This window comes from Pteropus medius, unplaced genomic scaffold (genome assembly GCF_902729225.1).
Source record: "Pteropus medius unplaced genomic scaffold, Ma_sr-lr_union100, whole genome shotgun sequence".
Lineage (NCBI taxonomy): Eukaryota > Metazoa > Chordata > Mammalia > Chiroptera > Pteropodidae > Pteropus > Pteropus medius.
Window position 1 is genome coordinate 6,002,831 of NW_024351731.1, and position 19,126 is coordinate 6,021,956.

The 19,126-nt window shown below is 56.2% G+C and overlaps 1 protein-coding gene, 1 non-coding gene and 1 pseudogene across 8 annotated transcripts in view; 2 read left to right on the forward strand and 1 right to left on the reverse strand.

Annotated features, from left to right (window-relative positions):
• SLC45A4 (solute carrier family 45 member 4) overlaps nucleotides 1-19,126 on the reverse strand; it is a 70,913-nt gene that overhangs the window by 24,875 nt on the left and 26,912 nt on the right. For 5 of the 7 annotated variants that reach the window (XM_039845930.1, XM_039845923.1, XM_039845925.1 and 2 more), the window contains exon 2: nucleotides 5,226-5,896. In XM_039845930.1, coding sequence (XP_039701864.1) covers nucleotides 5,226-5,469 — 244 coding nt within the window. In that variant the 5' untranslated portion in view covers nucleotides 5,470-5,896. Of the gene's footprint in view, nucleotides 1-5,225; nucleotides 5,897-7,320; nucleotides 8,016-9,205; nucleotides 9,229-19,126 lie in introns of those variants that run through there. The other 2 variants (XM_039845928.1, XM_039845927.1) reach the window with 2 other exon arrangements.
• On the forward strand, nucleotides 9,477-9,595 carry LOC120588880 (uncharacterized; annotated as a pseudogene).
• On the forward strand, nucleotides 18,982-19,100 carry LOC120588874 (5S ribosomal RNA). Its single transcript, XR_005649335.1, has one exon. It is a non-coding gene; the product is annotated as a 5S ribosomal RNA (ribosomal RNA).

The window sequence follows — 19,126 nt, forward strand, 5'->3', positions numbered from 1 at the left end:
CCCGCCGTCCCCAGAGCACAGAGACACGAGTCCTGCCAAGTCTGCGTGTCGTCACGTGCAGTTAGGGAGAGCTGCAGGCGACAGCCTGCAGCCAAAACTAAAAACCCCCGACTCGCGCCCCCTGTGAAAGGGAGGCAGCAACCTGCACGACTGGGGGTGGCGAGGAGGGTGACGACGGAAAGGCCCAGATTCTCCTAACTGATGCAGCTCGTGGGGCAGACGATTTAACGACCCGACGGAAACAAAGACTGGACTCGTTAGTGTTAAATTTCCCAGGCCCAGGGACGCACTGGGCTGGCCCAGTCGGCTTCCGTCCCCCACCGGGAATGGGCTGGGCTCCCGGGTTAGGACGCGGCCACGTTATTGCCCTGCAAAGGACGTTTAGACCAAGGACAGGGTGGCAAACGAACGGAGGACCCAGCCCGAGACCACGGCACCGCGCCACCCTAGGAAAGAGGACAGACACTGGTTCGGTAGAAGAACTTGGCTTCTCACGGGAACACAAGCGACGAGGCTTGTCATCCGCTGAGCTCCGTGGCACCGTGGTGAGTGCCCCAGGAAACAGGCGCCCGGCCCAGGTCAGGCTTCCTCACCTGCCGACGCGTCTCTGTACTCCTCCCTGGCTTGTGGGACCGCCGGGGAGAGACGGCATCGCGTGGCCTCCCGAGGGGCCCAGCCCGTGACTAGGGGCCACGCTCCAGTGTCCACACCCGTCCCTGTCCCCGGGCTGAGCGCACAGACGGACTCCCCTGGGAGCTGAATTTCACCCAGATCTGGAGCCCAGCGGTGGTTGCTTGATGCACTGTGGACCACGGTGAGCGCACACACGGCGGCCGTCTGGGGCCCCGGCCGGCATGCGGGACGATGGCAGTTCCCAGCTGGCACGTCCACGGAGGGAGGCCTTGGGCACCAACACATCCGGCCAGCTTTCAGAAGAGGCTGCTCAGAGCCTGGCAACACACTCAACTACAAAGAGAATTGTTTCAACCAGACAGAAAATACACATGGACAAAGGCCACTGCTCTTCAGAATGCCAGTCACCACGCCAGCCCTAAAGCCCCAGGTCCTGAGCGCTGGCACTAGTGAGCCGTGCCGGGACGCCCACGACTGGGGACGGTCCCGGAGTGAGGGTGTGGTGCCACCTCACGAGAAGGCGAAGTGTGGGCACTCGGTAGAGGGGCACAGCAGGCGGGGGGGCGCTGGTGCCCGACAGGAGCTCGCGGCTCACCCCGCACCGTCTGGGGTCCGAGGCTGCGTGGCACTTCGCTCCTGTGGCCTGGGCTCCCCCTCCAGGGAGGACTCCGGAATTCCCCATGTCGGCCAGCACTCATGGGGTATCGGGGAGCAGCAGGGGGTGGACAAGCGTGGGACAATAAACACTGCCACGGTGTGGAGATCATCACTCCCCGGGGCCGGGCGCACTCAGTCCCCTCTGAGCCACAATCTTTCCCACATCTGTCCTCCCTGCTGCGTGGGTTTGAGGTGGCGGGTGCATCTTCCTTCTCTGTGTCCCGAGACACCAGCCCTGTATTCACCAGGTCCACCAAGGCAGCTGACCTGAGATGCCAGGTGGAGGGAGGGGGCGGACTCAGGTTAGAGACCCACGCCTAGGGCTGCGGGGCTGGAGCTGAGGATGCTGTGCATGGTGCGCGCCCTCTAGAAGCCCTGGTTTTTAAAGGCATCACCTGCGCCTCCTGCAAGCGAGCAGACCTGCCAGGCCCGGGGCAGAAGCAACACTCAAGGTGAGAAGAGAGCTCGGGGGGTGACAAGCACGTGGCCATATCAGGTGTCTAAGGCCTGTCAGCGTGCCTTCCCTAGCACGTCACCCACCACACTCACTCCTCCAGCAAACAGGAAGTGAGCCCCTCCAAGAAGCCCAGCCCCAGGCGAGTCTGAGCCTGCCCTGGAGGGCCGCAGTCGGATGACCTTACGGCCTCCCAGGACATCGTGTGTGTGTGGAGGGACGGGCACGTGTGACGGTGGGCGTGAGCGGCCAGTGGCTGGGTACACAGGCCTGGCCAAGAGATGGGCTTCGCTTCGCCGCATCTAAACTGCCACTGGAGGACTCAATACTAAGATGTCAATTCTCTCAAAATTCATCTATAGCTTCAATACGATCCTAATAAAAACCCAGCAGGCTCTTTTGGGTAGAAACTGATAAGCTAATTCTAAATTCATATGAAAATGTGAAGAACCTAAAACAGCCAAAACAAGTTTTAAAAAGTAACATGAAGTCAGAAAACCGAAATTTCATTTCCCAATTTCGAGATGCCGCGTAAAGCTGCAGTAACTAAGGCGCTGTGCTTCTGAGGACAGACAGCTGAACAGGTAGCACAGGGTCTAGGAAGAGACTCACGTGCATGCGGTCAGTTAACTGTCCACTGAGGTGCCATGGATTCAACGGGAAAAGGCAGTCTCTACAAACAGCACGGGAACGACTGAATTTCCACACGTCACAGGGAAGCAAAACCCTTCAACTCCTACCTACAACTCATACATGAAAATTAATTAAAAATGGATCACAAGCCTAAATGTGAGCGCTAAGCTATAAACATCTAGAAGAAAACATTGGGAGAAAATCATGACCTTGGGTCAGGCAAAAATTTTAGTTAAAACGACAAAAATAAAGAAGAATGACGTGCCAGATTTCATCTCAATGTAAAACTTCTGATTTGAGATATCACTAGTAAAATAAAAGGGAAACCACAGACTGGGCATAAAACACTTGCAAACCTATATCTGATGAAGGACTTTTATCAAGAGTGTACAAAGAATCCTTGCAAAAAACCTGAGCAAACTCTTCACCCAAGAAGACACACGAATGCCCAACAAGCCCATGGGAAGACGTCAGCATCGACAGCCGTCCCTAGTATCCACGGGGGATGGGTTCCAGAACCCTCCCTCGGACACCGAATGCGAGGATGCTTCGCAAGCCCCTTAGTGGGCCCTCCGGTGCACCGAGGGCCTGCGGGGCTCACCGGGGAAACGCAAGTGTGCCACGTAGCTGGAGAAACGGGCTCATGCACTGCTGGAGGGAACACTCTCTTCTCAGAAGGTGACCCTGCACTTGGCACATGACCCAGCAGTCCCAGCTCTCTGAGAAATGAGACCTGCGGGTGAATGCTCGGGCCCAGTTGTGACAGGGGCGGGTTGGTGGTGGCTGCGGGTGGGGGGGTGCACCGACGCGAGGGGCCGCTAGGGAGCCTTCTGGGGTGATGAGCATACACCCGGTCTTAATGGTGGTGGCGGCCGCACAGCTGGAGCCATGTGGGAGCGGATCGACCTGCCCGCCCAGAGCATGGCAGGACAGTAGCGTTTCAGTGCCCGCTCCAGTAACTACGAACGTATAAGACCCAATAGTGGACAGCGCGTCTCTGGATGTGGCGGACTTTTTAAAAACCTCGGCTCGAGTCAGACAAAATGACCACTCTGCTGCCCCTATGAGCGTTAACTGGAGACCAACCCGAAAGCTAAGCTGGGCCTTCGCCTGGACTCCATCTAAGCCCGTCCACGGACAGTTCTTAGTAAGTGCTGTTCCTTCCACCTACAAAACACCCTGTGGTCAGGAGCCCCACTCCTGGCCCAAACATGACCCGGGCGGCTGACCTCGAGGTTACTAAAGGTCGCCTTCGCGCCCCTCAGATGAGCCAGCCACGGCCACGCCTACTCCGTGCAGCTCTCCGCTTGCGGTCATTCGCCACGCCAAGTGTGTGTGCAGCAGACATCCCACGACTTTCAACAGCTGGACACGTAGCTTGACACACAACATGCGTATCGTATAGGAAAACCCGCAATATATGTCATCCCCCTTATCAGACGCCTAAGCAAGTCTCCAGTGACATGACTCGAAACGGTGACACGGCCCACGTCGCATGGAACTGAGACTCGTTCCAAGGCGCGGTGCTGGGGGCGGGCGTTTTAGCCATCTTGCCCGTCACCTACCAGTGCCCCCTCCCAGGGCGCTGGCACGCGGTGGGCCCTGCACCCCACACGTGAGAACAGAGGCAGGGGTGACCGAGACAGAGCTGGAAGAAGAGGGGGCTGCCCTCCCTCGTGACAGTGCCCGAGGCCCCAGGAAAGGTCTGACCCTCTCGGCATTGGCCCTGGGGCCGCGGAGCCTCCTCCACACCCGGAAAGGTGAAAAGCAAAGCAGCGGGCACAGTGTGTTCGCACAGCCACCGCCGTCCCGGGGGAGCGCCGCTCGAGCTCCTTCACCGAAGTCTAGGTGACAGGATGCAGGGTGGGCGCAGTGGCTGCGCGGTCACAGTAACTGCAGGCCGAGCGGCATTTCTGGACATTGGTTACCACCCACTGTGACGGGGGGACGGACGCATGCCGCCCCATTCACAGCGGGAGGGGGCGCTGCTTTTCCGGATCCTTCCGCTCACTCACTGATCTGCAGGGGGCGCTGAGCGGGGCTTGCTGAATAATTGATCAGGGCTGCAGGACGAAAGAGCCCTAAAGCAACACAAACACCTCACCAGGGAACATGTGAAATTCTGGAATGAAACTCCGCTTAACAGCTCGGCCCCTCGCTCACACCGCTTATAAGTTGTTCAACTAGATTTTGAAACTTCCTTAGACAGTGAGGAAACCGAATGCTGACGTGACGGATTCTCAGGGCCCGAGGCCCCGTGGTGACCTGCAGGGGACGGCAGCTCCTCCGCACGCCAGGCTCGTAAGGCTGACCTGAGTGCGACTGAATTCCAGTGCTTCTGGAAACACTCGTCGTTCAGCTACCTAAGGTCACAATAAACTTGGACTCAGGTCAACGACGACGGTGACAATAAAGAAAACAGCATGATTCCGTGTGTTCTCCGCTGCCAGGCCTTGCCTCTTCCTGCCCGGGGCGGGCTGGTCTGTGACTACCTCACCTTAGAGAGGAGGGTCCTGAGTCAGGTGCAGGGGAGCGGGGAGGTTCCCCGGCTTGCCCAAGATGACACAGGTGGTGACTGTGTCCGGCAGTGCTGGGGCACGGCGGCAGGTCCCCTGGGAGGTGGGCGCACGCCCATTCGGAACCAATCAATGCCGACAGCATGCGCCCGAACCCCTAATCACAACATCTGAGGACCACCCCCTTCCACCCCAGTTTAAAACAGAAGTGGCCACAGCAGGCCGAAGGGAAAGATGACCGGACGCGTATCCCCAGGGCTCCCGAGGACGCCATGGCCCCGTGCGGCACGCTCCATGTGCCGGGTCTGCCCAGAGCCCAGGGCCACACTCACCGATCTGCAGCAGGATGGGCGTGACCAAGGCCGTCTCCATGGCGTAGCAGAACTCCCTGCCGAACATCACGGCCCCGTGCATGACCCACAGGCGCACGGGGATGCGGTCGATGGAGCCCTCGCTGACCGTCTCGTCCCGCGGCTCCGGCTCGGCGCTCCCGGGCTTTGGCGGCTCCGGCGGGGCCACCGGCAGCTCCTGGACTTGGATGGACTCCGAGTCGGCATTCTGCGGAGCCATTCTCATCACCGAAAATATATATATGCGTGTGGATATATATATTTATTTACTTATTTATTTGTTTACTCTAACTATATAAATAATACTATCATATATCTGTAAGGATAAATTAAGACGCCTTCTCCTTCTGCTTCCGGTGTGTTCCTCTGGCAAGTAATACTTATATCCCTCTTTGTACAGACGAGGAGCTCGCGACTTCTCACCATCGGACGCGGCCCGCAGCGGAAGAAAATGATTTTTGGTTGGACTTTAAACATGTGGCTTGCTGGTTTACTGTGAGTTAGAGTTAAAAATCCATAATTGCCATTCAGTTAATACCAGGTTCATCATTATGACTGAAGAGGTGCACAAGCTGCTTCTCTTGCTACGGAGGGGTGGGAAGGTGACACAAACAGGTGGTCCACCGTTGCTCCCCATCGAGCGACTGGCTGATCTGCAAGAGAGGAAAACAATCAGCCATCAGCGGGGCCGCCCGTGGCTGCCATCCCCAGGGACCAGCCCCTGGTGCCTGAGGACACCACGGACCTCTGACCACCTCCGTTCTCCGGTGCTTGCTCTGGGTCATCCGTGGGAAAAACAAACCCTACTTTCTGGAGAAACGTTTTCTTACATGGAATTTAATCCCGAGGGAGGACAAAGAAGGGGACGAGGGAGGCCGATCAGAGCAAACGGGAAGGCAGGGAAAGAGCTCAGAGTTCCCTGTTGGCAGCGACAGTCTCCAGCCCCAGGGACCCTCGAGCAGGACAGGTGTGGGCCTGTGAGTGACATGCCAGGGAACACGGGTCGAGGCGGACAGCAGGAAGAGAGGTTCCCCGGGAAGGGGTGCGGAAATGGAATGGGGGAGGGGGCGGGGTGGGGCCCGCCAGAACGGGCAAGGTGGCCGTCTGCAGCCATGCCCTTGACCTTTTTCCGTCATAAAACCTTTTGATAATCAAATGAACATTACAGCCGTCTGTGGAAAAACACAAACACGTGCACGCATGCCACACTCAACACCAGGTCTGGGGGCTCAGACTCCCAGCCCGCTCATGGCATGCCCAAGGGCTAGGGAACCTGTCCCCCAATGCCAACTTTCCCCCGACTTCTCCACTTGGACAAGCACGTCCCGATAAAGCGTCAGCCGCCTGGAATCTAACTGGAACTGTCCCCTTGGAGGGGTTTTAAGAAAACGAGGTCGCTCTGCCCCATGCCAGGCAAACAGGGACCCTCTGGACGCGGACCACTGGACACTGGGTCCCATTCGACCTGAAGCACATCAAACGAGGCGAGTGTGAAGTCACATGACACTTGCACCCTGTATGAAGGCAGGTCTATGGGCTGACACCTTACCAAAAATCTTCAACTAGTTTAAATAAAAGTATTTCTAGTTAGTATTCACTTAACCCGAGGTGACTATTAGTTCCTTCTCCCTTTCTTCCCAGAAGGGACCAGCGATGGGGGTGGTCTTCACTCAGTCCCCTCCCCAGAGAGCCCTGGAGGTGATGGCGGGTCCTCAGCTTGGCCGTCGCGGGCAAGGCCAGAGCAGCGGTGCCCTCGAGGCTCCCAGTGTCCTGCACCTCCCCGGGTCCTGCTGCGATGGACACGGCCCTGGAGTCACAGGTCCAAGCGGTCCTAGCTATGAACCTGCTGTGTCCCCACACCCCGCCACGGTTCATGCTGCAGCCCTCAGCCGTGATCGCTCACGTCTGCCCGGGTCGTCTGCTGCAGAGTACCTCGCCACACTGACACCCCCCCCGCCACTACATTTTTTAAAACAGTGTTTTGAAACTATTTCTAACATACTAAGTAAACAACATAGTATTAAACCATCACCCTGTGGCAACCGTTACCGACGTTCCGTTCTCATTCCGTCCCTACCTTTCGGCGATTCCTATCCGAGGACAAAACATCACCGTCTTCCTTCTTGTCCACCTGACGCCAGAAGACGGCCGATGTATGCAAAGGCCTTTTTCCGCCAGACGAGGTGGATCATTTGTATGGGAAGAAAGGGAAGCCAGACAGGTTTTTAAAAGCCTGAAGTGATCGGCTGAGCTTTTGGCAGGAATGACCGCAACTAGGTTTTCTAAGAAATCCTAATGACTTCATCGTAACATCGTAAACACTGGCTCCTTCGGTTCTGTCCCTGTCCCATGGCTGAATCCGCCCTGAGACTCAGCCTGAAGTAAAGCCGTTTCTGCTAAGAGTCGTTCTGGCAGTAGGGCCATGCAGAGCACGTCCTAGCTCCTCGGAAGCTGGGGTTCTCCCCTGGGGTGACTCTGCACCCGGGGATGCGGGGTGACGTCTGGAGATGCTTCTGGCTGTCATGACTCGGGTGTGGGTGCCACTGCACCTCGGGGGTGAGGCCAGGGATGCTGTTCAGTGCCTCACAGAGCACGGGATGCCCCGCAGCAGAGAACAACCTGGCACCAACACCCTCAGAAACGCCGAAACCCTTGACTAACACATTCTGAATCCGTCAACCAGAGTAGACATTGCAGATGCCACCTCACTGCCACTTTGTCCTTGCTCAAAGCAGAACGAGAACACGCAAGTGAGCTCGAGCCACGTGCTCCCAAAGAACGAGGGGTCTCCAGGACCAGGGGTCCCCCAGGAAAGGGTCCGCAGAGAGCGGCATTTCTTGGTGACTTATCTCAAAGAGAAGGCAGAGGAAGGGCCCCTGAGGGGTTGAGAAGGCCCCGCAGAGTGCTACGCCCGCCATGGTCAGGCCCTGTGCCTCAGTCACACCTGCTGCCAGTCTGAGCGGCCAGCTCGAGCTCTAAGCGGGATGTGTTTCTCCTGGAAATGCCAACGAATGCGCAGCGCTGGACGCTCGGGCAGCGAGTCGCACGCTGGCGAACAACCAGGCCCCTGACATGGAGCGCCAGTCACCACATCCGAGCTACGCTTCGATGTGTGGGGTTCTGACAAGTGTCTCCGCGTTCCACGAGTGGCCTTCAAAACACAGGTGAGAAGGAGACAAACTGGACGGTCCACTCGGTGGACTTCTCGCGGGCCGGGAGTGTCCGATCATCTGTGGTCTTCCACACGGTCAGGGGTGGGCAGCTACTGAGCAGCTGGTCACAGCCGAGCCTGCTGCCAGAGTCCTGCCGAGCTAGCTGGTGGCCCAGCAACCTGCATCTCTAGACGTCCACACAGTCCCACTACGGCCCTGGCCAGTGCGCGGTCCTCTGTGGCCCCCGCCTGGGCCGGTGCTGTGATCTGCTGGGGGACTCGGAGGTTCCCGTCCGGGCACTGGGTGGCAGAGGGAAGGGCTCGCTCTCCAGGGCAGGATGCTGCTGTGCTCCATGTTCCACAATCTCTCCCCCTCCCCAGGCCTCTCGGCCTTCCCTCAAGACGCGCTCATCCCTGATGCCTCCTCCCCAGGCTCAGCCCCCCCCACAGAACCGGCCACCCGTCTTGTAGGGCTCCCGGCTCCTGTGCTGGGTGGCGCAGCCCTGCCTGGGCCAGTGAGAAGGTACGGGAGCGAGCCCACTGCCCAGGCCTCTTCTGTTCTCAGCCCCCACTGTGCCTGACTGCTGGGCAGGAGCCTGGTAAGGTTGCTGAAAGCACGAATGAATGAATGAATGAATGAATGGCAACCAGCCAGCCAGCACTTCCTAGGGGCTGTCTTCACTGAAAAGCCACCCCACCCCTGCCGGCTGTCTTGAAGAGAGTCACGCCCAGGTGACCTGGGTGGCCAGCTTCCAGGGCCAGGCCTCACAGAAGTCCCCATGGAATGGCATGCGCGTGGCGTGGGGTTTACCTGCTAGCCAAGGAGTCTAGGCATCAACACGGCTGGCCTCCCTTCCTCAAGCAGTGAAAGGCGGTGGCTCGGTGCACAGATGTTACACCGTAACATCGCTGTCATCTACACTGACGAAAACGGCAACGTGAGCGCCCTCGGCCAGCTCGGTTTTAAGTAGCAGTAAGTTCAAAGTCTACCACTTGTGCCTATAGTATTCTCAAGCCAGGATGGGAACGCAAGTCATCGAAATTCCCAAGAGCCAGCTAAGCTTTTTAAAAGCTCTGAGGCGGTCTACAGCTACGCCACCCCGAACACGCCTGATCACGTCTGATCTCGGAAGTTAAGCAGGGTCGGGCCTGGTTAGTACTTGGATGGGAGACCGCCTGGGAAGACTCGGTGCTGTAGGTGTAAAAAATGAAATCAATAAATCAAAGCTCTGAGGCAAACCTTCCTAACAGTCCTTTTAAATAAGGCTGAGCTAACAAAGTCAACTCATTAGCAAACACTGGATTTCTTCACAGATATGCACGGATGGGACAAACCCAGTTTGAGGTTGGGCACCTTGAGGAGCACACTCTGTGCCCATCAGGTGTTATCTGGCAGAGACACCTAACCGCACACTCCACTTTCTGCAAAGCCCTGGGAATCTTATAGGCATTTTCGGGATGCCACGAAGCCACTGAAAAGTTTAAGCATCATACACTTAAGACTAAGGGTCGCATCACCATCAAGGAGTATGGGCATCAGGGACCTAAACCGCGGGGCCGGGGCAGGAGAGAGAACAGAGGTCCACGGGTGAAAGCCAGGACAGCCAGCACGGGCAACTGTCAGAAAGCCACAGCCGAAGGCCGGGCCCGGGTCCACACCCCACAGGAAATGTGCTGGCAAAGGGACACGTTGACTGGAACAGGAGCACGGTCCCTAAGGAGGCTGGCTCAGCCCTGCAAGCAGGCTACAGAACGTCAGGTGGGCCGCTCGCCCGGTGACGCTCCAGCGGGGGCCACGCAGACTGCGGCCCACACGCGTGTGCGCGGAGGCCAGGCCACCGTTGTCTCCCCCACCGCCAGCCGTCCCCGTGGGGGTCCCTTGTGAGTCCATCCCGGGCCTGGGAGCTTTCTCCTTCGTCATACATCGAGTCTCCACCTGTCCTTGGGTCGGGTCTTCGATGTTCCAGTGACCCATCAACATGCCTTCAGCTCGTGCCCAGCACCACGGGCCGTGAGGATAAAGGAGCCGAGTGTGCCTGCGTCCCTGATGGCCTCTCCGTGCTGCCTGTCCCCGGCCGGCCTGTCCCAGTCACTCTTGCCTGCTCATCTGCAAGAACCTCACGAGCATGTCAACTTTGAGTGCTCGACTAGTTGCGGGGGTGGGGTGGTGGTGGAGGAATGGTTGGCATTTTTATTGAGATTCCATTAACTTTATAAATCAGCCAAGGGAGACTGCTGTCCCCAAGCTGTATGTCGCCCTGTCCCAGGAGGGCTGTCTCCCATGTGTCGGGGCCCACCAGCACCTTCTGGGGACCTGCCAGAGGACTTCTACAGGTTGTGCTCATTTCTTAAGCTTCTCCCTAACTATTTCATCCTTGGTGGCCACCGTGCATGGGATCATCCCTCCCCTGTATCTTCCAACTGGCTGGTTCACGTACGTGAAGGCTGGTGTTCATGTACTCAGATGCAATTTACATACAGTGAAAAATGTACCATTCAATCAGTTTTCACAGATTTATATCAAGACACGGAACATTTCTAACTCCCTGGAAAGTCCCCATGGGTCCTTCCCCTCCAGTGAAGGCTACTGATCTTTCTAACTTAATTTGGTAACCGAATTCTAATTGTCTGAGAAGGGACGGAAGACTGCAACCAACACAACCATTACCAAGGCCTCTACCAACCATTACCAAGGTGTGGCCGGTCCCCAAGGTGGCTTCACGGACGGTTACGCCCCACAGGGACAGTCTGGAACTTGGTGGTCGCTGTCCTCAGAGACTGAACTCGAGGTCCCTCTTGGTCTGAATGTAACTAGACCACAGTATTTGCTCAGGGGTGCAGAACAAGGACCCGCGTGGCACACGGCTGCGCCTTTCCTGGGACCGAGGACTCAGTTTGAGACCCTTCCCTTTACGGCCCCACCCCCACCTTCCTCTATGTCTAGGGCCCCTTCCTGCAGGGATCCCCAAGAAAGCGGAAGGGGAAAGCAAGGCGCTGAGGAGGAAGCAGCAAGCAGGGGTGGGGCCGGAGGGCTGCTCTCCCATTGGCCAAGTGCCTGGGTGCCCTGGGGGTCATCACATTTAGGGGAACGATCAAATGCCATAAAACCAGGTTTACTGCCCATAAAATGATATCCAGGAAGTCTTCTCATAGCACGCAAACTGTTTTCTCTAAGGAAAGTATTTTATGTAAGTGCTAGAGCATTAATAGTCACATCTGAAATGTCCCGAGGCTTTCTTCTGAAAGCCTGATCCCAGTGCCCCGAGCTACAGCATGACAACCTGCGGAGGACTTGGGGAAGGTCAGACTGCTTCTTCTCGAGGCGAGGCGTCCCCTCCAGTGAGCGGCGTGAGGAAGTTTAGCCCTGACCCATCCCAGTGTCTTCCAGCCAAAGGCCCAGAGGCGCTTCGAAGGCAGGCTCCCCCAGCACAGAAGCGGCCGTCTCCCTCCGGAGCCTGCTCCAGCGGCAGCCGGAGCGTTCCGGAGCGTTCGGCGGCCACAATTTGGTTATGATTTGCAGATGCACTTAGACAAGTGAAACTACAATTGTTCTAATCAACAACTTCCTCTATTGTCCTGTTTCTAATTTAAGGGTAACTGATGCCAAAACACATGACTTCCTACAATTTGCTATGTGGAAAAGCTGGCTGTAAACGAAATGTCATCAAAAAGTCAATGGCAGAGTCATTTCTGACAGGCGTCTCGAGCCTCAGGTCGAGTCTGAGACTCCGCCGGACAGTCGCCACACTGAGTAGCCACACGCGAGGACACTCAGTGACCCACGCTTGCGGGACGATGGTTAGAGAGAAGTTCACGCGTGTCTGCATGGCGACAGGAGCATGTCCTGCTTCTACCACGCCCCCCCACGTGAACGCATGCACGCACGCGGTGACAGGGCGGCCTAGACGTGCAGCCGATGCTCGCGGTGGCAGCTGTTTTGCAAACCCATCGTTTAAAACAGGCCCCCTCACCCCCTCTCAAAAAACGCACTACGACTACTAGCATTTTTCTCAAACGTTATCAACTATCAAGCACTAAAATTATTAACTATCAGGTATTAACCCTAATATTTGCTAGTACAGACCTCTCCATTACCACCAGCATGACGCTCTCTCTTCAGAAAACCATGGCAAAGATGACTAACTCAACAGACAACACAGAAGCCAGGGAACCAGATGCACAGGAGCGGGTAGTAAAGATCAGATTTTGGACTAAGAACAAACAGATGTAACGCTGAATCAAGCAAGTTCCAAGCATCCCAGCTAAGAATGAAAAAGAGCATTCTCGCAAACCTGCTTCTCAGGTTACCTCCTGAAATCACGTAGGAAATCGCACTGATGGCCAGTGCAGAATCGGCATGTCAAGAGACGGACAGGACGAGCCACACGCGGGGAGAAAAACACCTGAAAAGGGGCTGTTTATCCAAAATACACGCATGTCAGAAAGAAAACAAACCATTCCATGAAAACATGAGCAGAAACCTGAACGCCTCGCCGCAGAAGAGAAACAGACGGCAGATAAGGAAGCACATGAAAATGTGCTCCACGTCACACGTCACCAGGGAAAAAGACAAATTAGAACGAGACACCACTGCACACCGATGAGAACGGGCAACATCCAAACATCGACACCACCAGAAGCCGGCGAGGACGTGGAGCGAGCGACAGGACCCTCATTCGTTGCTGGTGGGGACACAGAGCCATGCGGCCACTTTGGAACAGTCTGGAAGTTCCTTACAAAACTAAATGGACTCTCACCGTGTGACCCAGTCATCGTGCTCCTTGGTAGCTGCCCGAAGGAGCTGAAAACATACGTCCACACGAAAAGCTTCACGTGGACGTTTAAACAGCTTTATTTGTAACTGCCAAACCTTGGAAACAACCAAGGTGTCCTTCGGTAGGTGACAGATAAAGACACGGAGGGACCGTAAACGCACGTGACTAAGTACAAGAAGCCAATGTGAAAGGCTAACTACGATGATCTGGAAAAGGCACTGCCAGGGGCATCTGGGGGGGACACGGAGGAGTCAGGGCAGCGACACCCCTCGGTAGGGTACTATGATGGTGGGCACGTGCCACCAGGTACTTGTCCAGGCCCCACGGAATGTGCAACAGCGAGAGAGACCTGTGAGGCGAACGCTGGACTGGGTGGTGACGACGTGTCTGGCAGGTTCCCGGACCGTGACAAAGCGCCGCCCTGGGGAGCAGGTGCCAACGGGCGGCTGTGCACGTGAGGACGGGCTAACTGTGCTTTATGCTGTTTTGCTGTGGACCTAAAACTGTTCTAAAATATAGTTAATTTAAAAAAATGCCTCCTTCCATAAAAAAAAGGCACAATCAAAAACATTTGGCAAGAAAGGGTGTAAGAGGCCGTCATACTCGAGTATTACGTACTTAAAAACACTTTCTCGCACCTGCAATCACTCAGACATGAGTCTACCAACCTCCGGGCTGTGTGTGTCACCTGCAGACACGCTGGCTGGCTTCCTCTGATCGCTCAGTGTGCCTCTAGTCTAGGACGTGTGGCCGAAGAAATACAAAATTAACACCCTACCTTTCGATTAGGTGTGACTGTCCCCACAGCACGGCTTTGCAGCGTCCATGTGGATTAGTGTGTGCTGTGGTCTGAAGGTTTGTGTTCCCCCAAATTTATGTTTACTCTTACCCCCCAAGGTGACAGGTGAGGTGGGTCCCCAGGGTGACTGGGTCACGGGGGCCCTCATGAAAGAGACCCGGAGCTCCCCGGCGCCCTCCACCATGCAGGACACGGTCAGAGTGGTCTGCCAACCAGCAAGCGGCCGCTGAGACAGACATCGCGAGTCTGCCGGGCCCCTGACCTTGGACTCCCCGACCTCCGGGACTGTGAGAAATGAGGGTTGCTGCCTACGAGGCTGCGGCATCCTGCTACGGTGGCCGAATGGACTGAGACCGTGTGAACCAGCCTGAGCCGGGCGGGGGGGTTCACCCCCAGGGGAGCACGTTTCAAATGCACGTTCCCGGGCTCGCCCCGGCCCACTGAGCCAGCTGTTTAGCAAAGGGCCTAAGAATCTGCGTTGCGATAAGCTCCTGAGGCACGGCCAGGTGAGACTCGCTGCAGACACGATGACCACGCGCCCTGGCTGCGAGGGTCACCCGCCCCGGAGTTTCACTCGTGTGTCCTGGTGGGGACAGGGTGCTGCCATTCTAGGTATAAACGACGAGAAGCTAACCGTAACGTAAATCTTTTAATAACCCAGCCTTTGAGTGTTTTGTTACAGGACATAGTCAAGGACACTTCAGAAACCAAACATGACATCCGTCAGACCCGACATCCCTCTCGACACTCCTTCTGATCAGTCTGCTGTGAACGTGGTGTTGGCAGAAGGATGTGTCTGTGCGTGTGAGACAGTGTGCACAGTGTGTAAGATACTCCGAACATCGAGACCGAATCAAGAGAGCCCGGGAAAGGGACCCCAGGGGGGTGAGGGGACGAAACTGTAGCTACACTGTGACAAGTCAGCGTCATTACCTGTCTCTCGCCGATCAGTATCAGCGTGAGCAGCAGCTGCCCTGCGCTCCGTGCCCCCTGCTCCTGAGTCTCTCCCGCTGACTACACAGCTCCGCCCTGCGCCCTGGCCCTCCCCGCCGGACAGACCTCCCCGGGGGTCACCTCCCCCAGCTTGAGCCGGGCTGCTGGCTCCTGTAGGTGCCCGGTCACGGCACTCGCGACAGGCGTGCGACGGCCCACGGTCACACCCCACACCCACTATGAGCTCCCAGAAGTGGGGACACTGTCTCTACTCCTCGGGCCACTGGAGAGACTCCGAGCCCATTTCTCAAGGCCTGGGGAGCACGGTGTTCTCCGATGTGGCCCAGCGTTCCCTCAGGCAGGCCGCATCAGACCCAGGAGCCCCCCAAACCAGTGTCTCTCTATTCTCACCCCAGGAAAGGGAGGCCGTGCTCCCCGCAGGAGGCACAGAGCAGCCGCCTGCCCTGTCACTCGCTGGCGTGTACTGAGGGCAGGAGGCGCTCCGACCACCGCAGGGTGGGCAGCACCTGGCCAGCGGGGCACCCAGATGGCTCTAAAGAAACGAACGAATGAGCATGCACGGAGGGGCCCTGGCTAACCCACGAGCACCGCATTAAAAGCAGAGTCCGCTTTCAACAATCTCTCCTTTTTCGAGAAGAACAAGGTAATCACGGAGCTCAAAGAAAACCCATTTTTCTTCTGAACGGGAAGCAGAAACCAGCGACGAGGCTAATGAACAGTCGCGATGATTTAAATGCCTTAAAACTGGCATACTGCCATTTAAGCAAACTTTCAAATTACACGCACTACATTAAGTACTATTTTTAAAAAGTCACCACACCCTCCAGCAGCTCACAAAATTCACACCCACGTGGAATTTCTTGAGAATCACTATACTTTAATGAAATTGAGCCTGAGTCCAGGGGCTCTCAAGGTGTGACCTGGGCCTTGTGGCATGAAGCTCGGCCATCGGGTTTACGGGTCACGTCCTCCAAACCATCGCCCGCCTGCCTGCCGGGGTGGGTCTCGCCTGATGCCAGTGCTGTCCAGTGGACTTGTCCCAGGGGCTTCCTGCTCCCCCCCTCCCCCCGCCACACCCAGAGCACCACGGGGCCACCCTGGTCCTCCCGCCCGCCAGAGGCCACCGGGGCTGTAGTCGCCTCCCCTGGCCCTGCACGACACCGCCCCTGGGGCAGGCGGAGAGCACGATGGGATGCAGGGGCTCGAAGGACCTGTCGGGCAGGTGAAGTCCTCTCAGGTAAACCAGAGGCCGCACGGAGGGTCGGGCCGGCAGGAGGGACTGGCCGGCCCGCAGCCAACACCTGAGGTGACCTGGGGGCACCGCCCGCCTGGAACAGCACCGAGAGGCGTCAGAGGACACGGACCTTCCAGCTGCCAAGGCGACAGGCCAAGCACAAGATTAACAGCACTCACTCACAGGGTCCTGGACCGCCCTGGCTAGCACACCCGACTCCGGAGGCCACTTCCCATCCGCAAAGGACACCACCAGGTCGGAGCTGCGGGATCCGACCGAGCCCTAGGGCCGCGGGGGCGGGGCTCGGCTGCAGGGCCCCCGCGAGCCGTGCCTCAGAGTGGCAACGTGCAGCGGGACAGTGGGGCCGACTAGATGGGAGCAGACAGCCAGCAGCACCGGGTAACGCCCTCCCTAACCCCACTCCAGGAGCTGGGGTAAGGCTCGGCTTCGCTCCAGACACCGCGGCACCCCCGGGAGAAACGCTGGAGCTATGCACGAGCCCACAGTCCACCGCCCAGCAGACGCCGCAGACGGCATGGCAGCCCACCGCCCCGAAGTGGGACGCCACGGCAAAGCGGAATGCAATACTGACGCTCTCGGCACACTCCAGTGAGTGCGCAGGACAGTGGGTGCTTTAACACTGGACCACAGGAAAGTCCGCACTCCACTTCCTAAAACGGAGGGGCAAGGCATCAGGGCCGAAGTCGAGCACCTTTTTAAACAGAATCCGGCTTCACCTTCTGCTAAAACAGTTATCAAAATCTGAAGAACAAGACGGCACCCAAAACTCAGAAAGCACATATTAGGAGCTCGTTTTGGAGAAAATTACATTGAGAAAACTGCCCCACCCAAAGGAAATATTCTCTGCCACATGCACCTTCTGTTACAATGAAGACCTGCTTGCTTCACTTTCTACCGCTGACCTTCGTGAGGTTTCCCTTGATTTGCACACTCAGCTGAGTAGGAGGGCGTTTTAATTAAAAAGCAGCGAGGGTTTATTTTTTCCCTCCCCTTCTTCTAAATGTTCCTAGCACTGACTGCTAGTTGAAGCCACTCGAGGCAGAATGAAGCTCTGGCTGCCATGGAAACAAGCAGCATGCTTTCAAACCGAGCAGCTCCTGGAACCCTGGCCAACGGGGAAACCAAGCTTCGGGATCAACCTGCAAAGCCAAATGAGCAGCCACTGCCAACGGTTCTGGGCTAAACCAGCATTTCTCTGAACGTCTAATTACTCCATCTAGGCGCAAAGCCAGGTACCAATAAACTCAGTCTCGATCACCCACGATATGGAAGAGAGAGGAAGGTCGCAAGCTGCCTAAAGACTCGTAACCACCAAGTGGCATTAAAAAATAAAAATAAAAATTCCTCGCATTACATACATATAATCAAGAACTGACCTCAAAGACAGGGGCATAATCAAGGAATACCACTAAAGACTGCCAGGATGTAATGGTACTTTTATGTAAAATCCAATCACAGCAGGTCCCAGACTGAATTTGTCCTTAGGCAAAGAAAGGATGCAGAACAAAAGTGAAAACTGGAGACAAGTGCCTAACGAGATGGAGCCATCTGAATTGCGGTCCGCGTGTCAGGTGAACAGTCCATGTTTTTAAAGAGGGAAGTAAGAAATATACTTGAAAAAATGTCAAAACCAAACTTTTTTTGAAAAAAAGATAAACTTTGGGTGAATGAAGAAAACTTATCTAAGACTGTGGCCTGGGGTTAAATTGATTCTTGCTTTCTAAGACCATAAAAACAGCAAAACCTGGCACGCTTCCTTTACCTCCTTACACACCTGAAGCTCACGTCACAGGTGAGCGATGCGCAAAGGTGGGGTGAGTCAACCTGCACCGATAATGACAGCATGGCATTGCTGAGCACGAAGACAGGTCCAAAGGCCACACCTCAGCATCCTGAGAGGTCTCTCCGCGCTCCACACGCCCCTCCTGTCTCATGGAACCCTCCTGTCACCTACGACAAGTTTCACCACCAGGTGGTCCCAGGACAGTCCCGTACGGGAGCCCCTGTGCCCTTCCTCGGGCTCGGGCGGTCCCTTCTTCTGCCCCCTCCTGTCTCCACTCAAGGGAAGTGGCTGGGAGCACCAGAGGGCAGCTCTTCTAGAAGGGGAGGGGCGGAGCCTGCTCGACGCTTCCTTCCTTCGCTGCACAAATGAGCCTATAAACTCAGACTCTCCCCTCCACCTCTACAGAGACCAACATTCCCTTAACCTGGGCGCCCCCAATTTTCTGTGAATAAATCCAGTTTGGCACCTAAACGACTACTTTTTCTGCTATCTGGAAAAGCCAGGTGCTATTCGGAAGGGGTACTTCTGTGGGATTGTGGACAGCTGGAGTGATAAGCATCACTATCACCTATGGAATGAATTATGACAGTTCTGACACTGTCAAAAATGACTTCTTAAAAACTGGTGTCCTCTCAAGATGTACCAAAAGCCTTAAAATGTGCATTCCCTTTTAAAAAGGGGTTCCCAGACCCAACCCCATCACGTATGGAGGCTCCCCCACACCGACAGGCAATTCTCAGACACCAGTAGGGTATCCAAGAATTCACACGACTCCGACACTACCTAACTCGGAGATAGAATCAGGTTCCAGAGGTAAAGGGGCTATTCCCACAAGGCCGCCCTCCACTTCAGTTGCCAGGTACCAGGCCAGGTTGTTCCTGTGCTTCTGACCAGCTGCCTATAGATCAGAAAGAGGTCTCAGGACCCCCTCCTTGGGTTCAAGTAATTTGCTAGAACAGCTCACAGAATTCAGGAAAACCCACTTACTCAGTAAATTACCAACTTATTACAAAGGGTATTAGTCTACGGCCATGCCACCCTGAACACGCCCGATCCCATCTGATCTCGGAAGCTAAGCAGAGTTGGGCCAGGTTAGTACTTGGATGGGAGACCACCTAGGAAGACCAGGTGCTGTAGGCATAAAAAATAAGGGATTGTAAGCTGAC